This window comes from Oryzias melastigma, linkage group LG16 (assembly GCF_002922805.2).
Source record: "Oryzias melastigma strain HK-1 linkage group LG16, ASM292280v2, whole genome shotgun sequence".
Lineage (NCBI taxonomy): Eukaryota > Metazoa > Chordata > Actinopteri > Beloniformes > Adrianichthyidae > Oryzias > Oryzias melastigma.
In genome coordinates, this window is record NC_050527.1 from 7,074,730 (window position 1) to 7,085,575 (window position 10,846).

General features: G+C 40.7%; 1 protein-coding gene across 1 annotated transcript; it reads left to right on the forward strand.

The window, feature by feature from the left end:
• Positions 1 to 254: 254 nt before the first annotated feature.
• Positions 255 to 10,846, forward strand: leng8 (leukocyte receptor cluster (LRC) member 8). Its single transcript, XM_024267283.2, has 15 exons — positions 255 to 716; positions 1,928 to 2,054; positions 3,136 to 3,285; positions 3,827 to 3,904; positions 4,110 to 4,527; positions 4,659 to 4,824; positions 4,908 to 5,078; positions 5,165 to 5,413; positions 5,491 to 5,655; positions 5,736 to 6,030; positions 6,111 to 6,212; positions 6,296 to 6,364; positions 7,083 to 7,212; positions 7,299 to 7,506; positions 7,596 to 10,846. Exons 1-15 carry the CDS (start codon positions 676 to 678, stop codon positions 7,756 to 7,758), a joined length of 2,532 nt encoding a protein of 843 aa, XP_024123051.1. The 5' UTR covers positions 255 to 675; the 3' UTR covers positions 7,759 to 10,846.

A 10,846-nucleotide genomic window follows, 5' to 3' on the forward strand; every position in this document is an offset into this window, starting at 1 on the left:
GTATTAATCTGTTTCAATTTTTCATCATAATACTTGTTCTAAATTTGATCTAAAACTGTTGAAAAACTGCTGAAAGAAAGTGGAAAACTCTGGTGAAATACTTTCTTATGCCCTGCTCTCATGACTAAGGCTTTATAGGCCACGCCCTCCAAATGATTGACAGGCAAAACCTCGAATCAGAATGCAAAGTAAACTTGAAGGTCAGATATAATTGGATGAACTGATAGTGGACGGGTTAGAAGTTGCTCGTAGTCTCCAGTTGGATTGACCTGAAAACCATCGCGCAGGATACCAAAAAGCCCTCGAGTTGGACTTGATTTGGCCAGTTTCACTTATCTGCCATTTTGTCTCTGTAGCTTTATCAGTTGAACTCGTTCGCTAACGAAGAAGGAACAAACATACAAGTATCAACTTACTTCTATTTATTTTATTTTCAATTGACACTTTCATGAAAGTGTGTACGGGTTCGTTTCCTCTGGTAATGTGATTCTGTTTACAGCAGTTACGGTTGTTTGTGTTTTATGTATCCAGTTCGACGTCAAGTAGGAGTTCGTCTTGTTTACATCAGAGAAATAGGTGCTAGCGCTAACGACGTCAGCTCTGTTTGTTGCCCTCGGGGCTAGCAAAGGCACCTCCTGGCGTTAGCTTCCCGATGCTAATTTAAACAGCGGTGAAATGGCGGCCAACACGGCTCAAGCAGCCACTACACCGAGCTGGTAGGTCAAACTCTTTTCTCACATTGCACGTAAAATGAACGTAAAAGTCATATATATGTGCTCATACTGTGTCCTATTTGGTGTCTATATGGGGTCGATGGCGTTGTTAAATTTGACTTAACGTTCCATAACTAAAGAAGGTGTCCGGTGTATCGTTAAGGCCTTTGGCCTAGCTTTCGCTAAGCTAGGAAGCTAAATGCTAATCTGTCAACCTTGTTTACTAAATCCACTATAAAACTAAACATTTATCCAAAGCAAATGTAGTTAATGTTTTGTAAATAAAATATGTTAAGTATTTTATGATTTTAGTATAAGGACTGTTCTCGAAACATACATAAATAGTAAATCTACATAATTGGCGACTTTTTGGATTAGCTTAAATGTACGTACCAGAAAATCTTACGCCTTGCAGCTGTTTAGGTTTATACATTTTTGGAAATGCTATAACTTTTGGATTTTAACTTTGGATTTTTTTAAATGCACTGTATAATATTTAATACAATACCATGCAGAAGTCGTGCTTTTTTTACGAGTTGCCTGTTACTCTCAGTGATTCAGTTCATTATGGATTTTCCTTTACTATGTAAACAACTAAACTAAATAAGAGGTCAATTACATTACTGGTTATTAGTTTACTTGGTATAAAAATACACAAAGTATTGAGTTTAGCTTAATACAGAAGAACATAGAGAGTGGCAATAGTAAATTTAAAAAAAAATGTGATAAACTGCGATTACAGTTTCCTTAATGTTCCATGGTGTTTTTCTTAGTATAGAGGACATGTATTTTAAGAAATTAACTTTAAAAATCGTTTTTCTAATGTTTTTTTTATTTTTTTATTTTAATTGTTCATTTATTGTTGTTAATCAGCAGCAGCCAAAATAAAATACAGTTAGAAAAAGTTGACTTAAACAGATGGATGTAAGGCAAGGGTTGCTCTGGATCAACAGTCGGCCCACAACTCTTTGCAGAAAAGATTTCCTATAAAGCTACAGAAGTTTTTTTTTTTATTTTGGTGGAATAATCAGAATTAATAGACCACTGGGAAGGCTTTTACAATCGAACAAAAATGATCAAATTGGGACTTTAACTCTTAATTTTTTTTCACCCCATAAGCAGCACTATTGTGACATTAGTGACAGAATTTTAAGAGTTTTGTTCTTTACAGTTCTTGAAACGGCATCTTATATCTCGTCTGATGTCAATGGCAGGTCCTATGGTCCAGCTGGAGATGGTCAAGTCCATGAAAATCCTGAGTGGGAGAAAGCGAGGCAAGCCCTTGCATCTATTAACAAGAGTGCAGCCAAGGCTGCTCAAGATAACCGGGCAGCAGCTGAAGTAAGAGTTATATACAATTTAAGCTATTCTCTGATTCAATTAATTTTAAGGTTACTTCAGTATTTACATGCGTCTTATGATTACGTCATTAAACATTGTTGTTTTAGTGCCAATTTTGTTAAACTAATTAAATAGTTCTGAAGCTGTTAAAGTTTATGGCTGTCTTGTTTACGTGGCAGTGTTATTTCCTGCAGCTTTCTATGGCTAATGAAACAGCTGTAGATGTGGCTTATGACCAATATCGCAGCTGTCAATGTTTCTGATTGAACCTTTTCAAAAAATAATCAGAAGTGAGGCCTGATTCATATTCTGTGGTGTGAAACTACTTCAAAGTCAGTTTATATGGAATCAGCGACCCACTTTTATTGCTAAAATTGACATTGCTGAGCTACTGAAATGCAAAAATCCATGCAATGTGCAAATAGCAACATGTAATACCCACATGAATATTCATTTACCTATTAATGCAACTTTGCCAAGATTATGAATACCTAATAGCTCATGATGTTATGATTTCAGTTTGGATTTCTCTTTGCGCTTAATACCTCAAACATAGCTCACATGCTCTCAAGCTCAGGTTTTTGTTTTTGAAGGGAAACAAATCATCAATCTTGTTACTTAAAAGAAAAAAAGACAATGTATGTTGTCTGTGGCTAGAGTTTCAATAAAACTGGTCGACAATGTTATAATTTGGTTCATAAGCTTATGAGATAAACACATTGAAAAGTCAGATGATCCCAAATGATTAAAAAACAAACAAAAGGATTTCCTGAGCAACTTACTCTTAAAGAAGCATTCACTACATTGATGCATGAACAGAGAGGGTGCCCAAGTCTTTCTAGGCTATCCACCAATATTTCCTTCAATTAGCCGTTGTTTTTTCCCTGTCTTTATAACATTGTCTACCACAATGCAAATTACCTACAGCGTGTGATTTCTTGTTTAAAAACATTGCAAGGTTGTCTGCTTTATTCACATACTTTTTTTTAGATTTTTAAATTTTGCTTTTGTCCTTCCTAACTTGATGATTTTATTCATGCTGAATTCAAATACCAATTAAGTTATTTGTTGTTGTTTTCAGGCCAGTCAGTTCCAGCCTCCTGGATCTGATTCCACTGCCATTCAACAACAACAACAGCAGCAGCAGTACTATTCATGGTACCAGCAAACTCAGCAGAATTATCCTGGGTACTCGTACCACCACTACAATTACTACTACCCAATGGGACCAGTAAGTAGAAAACTGAATTATGCTCATCTTTCACATAAACTACTTTTCTTTTGTTATAAACAAATGATTAGATTTACTTTACACAAATTTCGATTTTTTTGTTGTGCTATAACATGTAAAATAAACACTAAACAACGTTTATTATTTAGTTTTGTTTATTCAACTTTTAAACCCAAGTTACAACATGGTAAAGTTCAGCTAGGTTAACAAAAAAATCAAGCTAACACTCAACAAAAAGACGGTGTAGGTTCAACTAAACTATGTTGATGTTTAAACCTCAATGCATTTCAACATTTTTCATATTGCAAAAAAGTTTAGTCAGCCAAAAAAGTTGCTGCAGGCACACTGATGTACTCATAATCACAATGGTTGTATAGTTGAATCACAAATAGCAGTGAGATCTCCTGCAGAAATCACCACATTGGCTGATATTTCCCATTTTATGCATTTTTTTTTCGTAATATTATCCTAATTTAAAGTTACACAATTGTGTGGTTGCGATATTTCACAACAGCTTCCCTAACACTATGTTGCTTTTCAGTATGGAGCTGCATACCCACCTAATCAGTATGGTGTTCCTCAAGGACCATACACAGGATCTCCAGCCTCTAATGGACAGGTACATTATGTTCATCATGTCGGACTTTGATTCTTGCCAAGAAACACAATATTCACATTAGTCATGTTATAATAATTGTCCACTATGGATTGTGAAAGCCAAAGTAAATGAGTATAATTATGTACCGCTCCAAATGTTTTTGTAGTATTTACTGATCCATCTGATTCCTCTCTGCTGCTTAAACATCCAGTATTTATGTTCACAGCCTCCTCCAGTGCCTGGAATGGAGGACCAGTCCCCCAGCTACCCCCCACAACCACAGCCTCCCCCTCCTGCCACCCCCCAGCCACCCCAGAGCCCGACCACCTCAGAGAAACCTCCTCCGCCCCCGCCCATTCCCCAATCTCCAAATTCCCAGTATCCTCCTCCACCATCACAAAACGCCTACAGTGCCAACAACACAATGGCGTACCCCCCCAGTGACCCCAACCAGATGCAAATGTACAATCATTCCCAGGCCAGGCCGAACTACAGCCAGAGTTTCCAAACACAAAACACCTATCAGCCCAGTCAGAACAGCTCCCAGCAGCAACAGCTGCAGAATCAGTATGGCCCGGGGTTAGGCAGAGGAGAGGCCAACAAAAACCAGAAGCAAGGACAACAGCTGTGGCATCGCATGAAACGTAAGGAGAACCGTTTGATTTCTTATCTGTTTAGTTTTGGAAGTATGTGTATTTTGGTATTAAGAATGTTTTTTCTGCCTGTCAAACAGAAAAAAGCTTGAGTTTTGTCTTTAAATTTTCTACCTTTACAGAAGCACCAGGGACAACTCCTTTGAAGTTCAACATTCCAAAGAGACCATATCAGGTTCAGTGTTCATCCGTTTCCAATCAGTCCTTTCAACCTGGTGATCAGCCCTCAGGTGTTAACCCAGCCCCCCCTTCTCCAGCTAATGCCAGTGGTGGAGTGGGCCAGACAAGGTGACAGATACTTTGACTTCCATTTCTTTAGTTTCTCTTATATTTGTGTTGGCAAATATTGAGCTTGAATGCTTTCTCCTCAGACCCCAAGATTGGCCCCCAGCCATGAAGGAATACGTGCAACGCTGTTTCACAGCATGTGAGACGGAGGATGACAAAGATCGGACGGAGAAAGTGCTGAAAGAAATCCTGCAGGAGCGATTAAAGGATGGCTCCGCCTACACCATTGATTGGACTCGGGAGCCATTACCAGAGTGAGTTAAACATTGTGATTTCTCACATCTTTTCTTTGATTAAAGACAAGTGATGGTGTCTGAGGTTTATTTGTTTGTCTTTGTAGTTTAAAAGTCAAGCAGTCGCGGTGGGAGTCTGTTTTACCTCAGAGAACGTCAGACGGTGTTTTGAACCGCACTGGGAGTACAGCGGCTGCCGCCTCCAGAGGCAGGGGAGGTGGCCACAGATTAGGACACTATAGGAACATCTTCTCTCAGCGGAGTCCGTCTTCAAGCTCGTCCCGATCTTCCTCTCACTCACCTTCTCCCTCGCATAACCGCCATCGAGACCGAAGCAACCAAAGGCACAGACGGAGGTAAGGCGGATGTCCTCTGAGCTGATTAGTGGGCTGTGTGCTTGAGGGTGAACATGTTGTAAATTCTTTCTTTCCAGTGACTCTGGATCACAGTCAGACAGCAGCATCTCCAGTGACCTGCGGCCTCAGCTGTCCAGGCGAAACCAGAAAGGAGGACGTGGTCGTGGCAATGATAGAGATAAAGGACGTGGAGGTGGGGAGAGAGGACGAGGACGGGGAGGGAAAGCCAACAGAGGAAGACGGTGAGTTTTCTAAAGTACATGAAATGTCATTTACCACAGTTACATCACCGAGATCATTAATCTTGAACTGTTTTCAACAGAAACATCGATGACTCGAACTCTACCGTTGGAAAGAAGAGGAAAGGTGGCAACGCTGGTTTGGATTTCCACGACCCCGATCGAGAAGCTAAGAAGCAAAGCAGAGCAGCTCGTTTCCATAAGCAGCTGCGCTCCGAGCCGCTTGTGCTCTCTATCAACAACCTGGATCTACCTGATGGAACACAGGAGGGCCTGAGCTGGGAAGACTGTCCCATCGTGGGATCGTGTCAGGACATCACTAAGTCCTACCTCAGGCTCACCTGTGCTCCTGACCCCACCACTGTTCGCCCTGTGCAGGCAAGATGTTCATTTCTGCTATTTATTTGTTCTTCAGTCTGTTTTCGTGAGACAAAATTAATGTTGAATGTTTATTTTAGGTGTTAAGAAAATCTTTGCAGTCTGTGAAGGCCCACTGGAAAACCCATCAGGACTATGCTTATGCATGTGAGCAGATGAAATCCATACGGCAGGACCTCACGGTCAGTTACTTTGATACCGTTATTCTATAGTTTTATACATATATTTTCATTTCTCACATTTGATGATGACGTTTCTCCTTCAGGTCCAAGGTGTCCGCACTGAATTCACAGTGGAAGTGTACGAGTGTCACGCTCGCATCGCTCTTGAAAAGGTGAGTCTGTAATTCATGTTAACTAGCTAATGCTAATGAAAGTTCTTATTTAGCCAGATGACGCTCTAAAGTTCAGTCATGGGATCTGGAACTCTAAAAGGGTAACACAACAGGACAGTTGGAGGCTAACTCCTCTCTCAGCCCAGATGTGGAAAATGCAGCCAAAAAGGGGTGGGGTGTGTGGGGGAGGTGTGGTTAGGTCTGTGATCGAAAGTGAGGTTTGCTTGAGGTAATGTAACGCCTTCAATACGGAGATTGGTACAGTACAGCCAGTAGATTTTTGTCGACCGAAGACAAAACGCCTACGAACTATGCTAAAGCTAACATGATAACGACTGACCGTTGTAGAATATAAGATGGGCGGGGCTTCTATCCTGGAGCTGCAGAGCATGATGACGTGAAACTCCTGAAATGACGTTGACCAATCACAAAATTCAACTGTAATACCTCATTTCAACCTATAGGGGTACACAGACAGTCTTAGACTATAATATCAGAAATCAAACAAGTTGTTCAAAAATGTGACAGCATTTTTTAAGTCACATTTATAGAGGTCAACAGACAAAAAAAAGACTGGTTACCCTTTAAAATTTCTCAAAGCCACTTAGATGAGTAACGAAACATCTCAAGAAACTGATGGCATGACTCAACCTAAATATATCTTAGTTGTTGTAGTGAGCTGATAACATTTTGAATGCTAACCTTTGACTGATTTCAGGGAGACCATGAGGAGTTCAACCAGTGCCAGACCCAGCTGAAGGCCCTGTACAAGGACCATCCATCAGAGAACATCGGAGAGTTTACAGCTTATAGATTGTTATATTATATTTTTACTAAGAACTTTGGTGGTAAGTTCAATTTTTTTTTTGTCAAAACTAACATTGTTTCCTTGATGCCTCATTCTTACAAGTTGTGATGTTATCTTCACTTCCAGATCTGACTACTGAGTTGGTATATCTGACCCCAGCTCTGAGGGCAGATGAGTGTGTGGCTTTTGCTCTTGCATTACGTGCTGCATGGGCTTTGGGGAACTATAGACGGTTCTTTAAGCTCTACCTTGAAGCCCCACGCATGACTTCCTATCTCATTGACAAGTTTGTAGACAGAGAAAGAAAGATCGCACTTCGGGCCATTGTAAAATCGTAAGCTGTGCTCTGAAGATCAATTAAAGTACATCGTCTGTTAAATATCATTTCATGCCGATTGTTGTCTTTGTGTTCTTTTCTTCCAGATTCAGACCTGACCTGCCAGTGCAGTATGTGCAGACTACTTTGGGCTTCACGTGTTTAGACTCCTGTCTAGCCTTTTTAAATGGTCTAGGTGTCGCCTTCACCCCATCTGACCCCCAAAAGATAGACTGCAAAGCTAGCACAACCTCGCTAGCTGCTTCCTGAGTGGGTGGGAGGGGCTATAGGGAAGGGAGGAGCTACAGGAAAAATATGGATCCTTGCAAACTCCAAAATACTCCACTTCGGTCACCTCAGCCAGCTTATGTAGAGTGTAGACGAGAGCCATCATGAGCAACACAGGAATCTAGATTCTGTCAGATGTGTGAAACTCACTGATTAGGTTTGACCTGAAGCCCAAAGTCATCCATACTGTCAGGATAGAAGAGAAGAGGGGCAGTTTAGATGCAGGATCATGTCGACCAACAAGTCACAGAGCAAAATTAGCGGAGATCTCTCATCCTCATGGTTCATCTTCCTGACCCCCATTATATTTCAGCGCTAACAGTGTTTTGTTATCTTTTCTCCCTCCTCAAGTCAGCAGCTCAAGATCCTGAAGATTCAAGTCTTTTTCGTCAAAAGGGAAGCTCAAAAGGCTCTTCGGATAAGCTCCCAGATATTTTGCCGTCTGGAGTCGAGGCGCTTTGCTTTTACAGACTGAGAAGGTGCTGGCAGTTTGTGTAAAGAGGATGTGGTGGTTTGTATTTCCTGGCCTCGGTATCTGCAGCAGCTCTTTTTCCCGTACTTTAACGCCACGTGGCTCATGGAAACATGGACTCAAGTCGAAGTAGTAATATTCCACTGGCTACACCAGCCACGGCTCGCTAAACCAAATGACTTTATGACAAAGGAGGCGTGTCTTCATCTCAATCCTTATTCCGTCACAAGCTTCAGCCTCCCCAAACCCAGAGTTTTGCACTCATCTGCTTGGAGTCGAAGGATCTGGCATCCCCTGGAGGAGAAGCAGCGACGCCGACCTTTAATCCATTTTCCATCCCAACAGCAGGGATTAATTAGAAGCCAGCTACAGTCACTGTGGAGGAAACTCTGGCAGCTTCCATCAAAAGGAACCAGCGGTTTGTATCCCAGAACGGCCTCACGTCTCTGCAGGGCTGGTAAGCTAGAAGGACTGAGCAAGTGGATGACGGCCTCACACCTGTTCTGAATCAGAGATATGCCCCTTTTTGTTTATTGTCCCTAAACAAGAAAAGTCATAAAAACGGTAACCGCAATGATTCTTTAGGACAAACTCTCAAAAACTCAGTAAAATCAGTTTTACTGCATTTGGGCTCCATTTGAAACTCACATTTCAAAATAAAAAAAACAGACTTTTTAAAGCAAATTAATCAGTAGTGTTTAATTAGAGTAAATCAACATTTTTTAATAAAACATTTAAAGACATAATTGGAACCCACATTTAATTTAATTTGTTCAAGGCAGTTTCTAGACATTTTCCTCATTAATTTCCCTTAAAGTTTCACTTTTACTAGTGAGACATTGCAATAAAAAATAACTAGCTTTTTATTTTAAAGTCCAGTAATTTATCCTGATACGTTCTGCCACCGTATCCAGAAAACTAGATCTGCTGATGTTTACATTTTTGTTTTTGTTTTCCAATTATTTCATGTGTTTTGTTTTTTTTAATTCCTACAACATATGCATTGGTATTAGATTAAAGTAAATGTGGATTCAGGCTTGTATTACAATCTGTCATCAAAGTATATCATTGTGAATAGTTTGTCTTTTATTTATATATCTATTTTTCCAAAATTCGGTAAGTTAATGATGACTTTAACATATTTGGTCATGTGATGTAAGCAGGTCGGTGTTGTACTAGTTCGCCTTCTCTGTGGCTACAGTGGAGAAACGACCTAAAACTGTTATGTAGGCCGTAAAATCAGATTCCAGACGTGAACTTACCGCTAAAGGCCACCGCCTTCGTCATGTTCTCTCCTTTGATGGAGCAGATCTTTGAGTTTCTGCAGATGTTCTGTACTGACGATGTTCTCAACATGTGTCCTCTCTCCCCCCCTTCTCTTCATTTCCCCCTGTCCCTCGCTGCTACCCCCCCAAACCCCCTCCCTCCTCCCTCCAAACCACCGAGCTTCTTGTTCTTCAGCTGGGAGCACTGCTGCATTTCAGAAGCACACGGAGGAGCAAGTGTGGCAGGCGGCGGCGACCCGTGGCTGAATCGGGAGCGCCCCTGACCCGCTGGTGCAGAAGCAGCCGCTTGAGCAGATGGGAGCCTCACAGAATTGAATTAGTGAGAATGTGGAATTTGCTGCTTGTGTGATGAGCTGCTGCCTACCGCAGATGTATGTGTGCAACCCAGAACCATCACGATTGTATCCTGCTGGTGTCTGTCTGTCCAGGTGCATTTACACTCTTTTCAATGAAAGTTGATCTTTGATAAAGATATATATATTTTTATTTTATTTTTTTTGAAGTTGTGGTTGATAGATTTGCACATTATTTTTGTTGTTAAATTAAGAGTTTTATTTTTGCCAAATGTGTCTGGACATGCAGAACAAATCTTTTCCTCTTTCAAAAGTCTTTACTTCTATGTGCTCTATTGCTCAGAAATGAATTTCCACAAGTTGTAAGAATTCATAAGAAATGTTAAAATTGTGTTTCCAGGACTGATGCACCCCAGTTTTTTTTGTTTTAGTTCATTTTTGTCCCCCTCCCTAGTAGAGACTTCACCCTTAGATGACTAACAGGATACATTTTCATTTGTTTCTCCTCTGAATCCAGTATTTTTTTTCTGTATTTTTTTTTGTTTATTTTGAATTTTTTTCTGCTCCCATGTTACTCTGCACTTTCATCCGTCCTTGTAACTCCTCCTGTGACTCGACAGTCAAAGATCTCTCATCTCCCTCCCTTCACCTGTCTTCATCTCCTGTGTGGAGGCAGTCTTTGTACAGATTTGTCTTCTTTTTCTCTCCTCTGACTGCCACCTCCTGTTGCATGTAGCTCCTCTTTTCTTCTAACCAGTTTTCATTTTCTCCTTTTTTTATTAAATGTGTTTGGTTGTGCAACAAAGTCTCTCTGGCTAGTAAGTATTGTATGACATCCTGCAGTGTTTCCTGAGTTAATCTTTCAGCTCACTAACAAACCTTCTAAGCTGAAGGTTCATTTGCAGTGCTCCTTCCCGCTTCCCACCCCCTCTCTGAACATGATCTGGCTCGGTAAACTGCCATGGTGTTAATATTGTGTAAATATCTTTTGACATAATAAAATTCAGAAATGAAAAGCA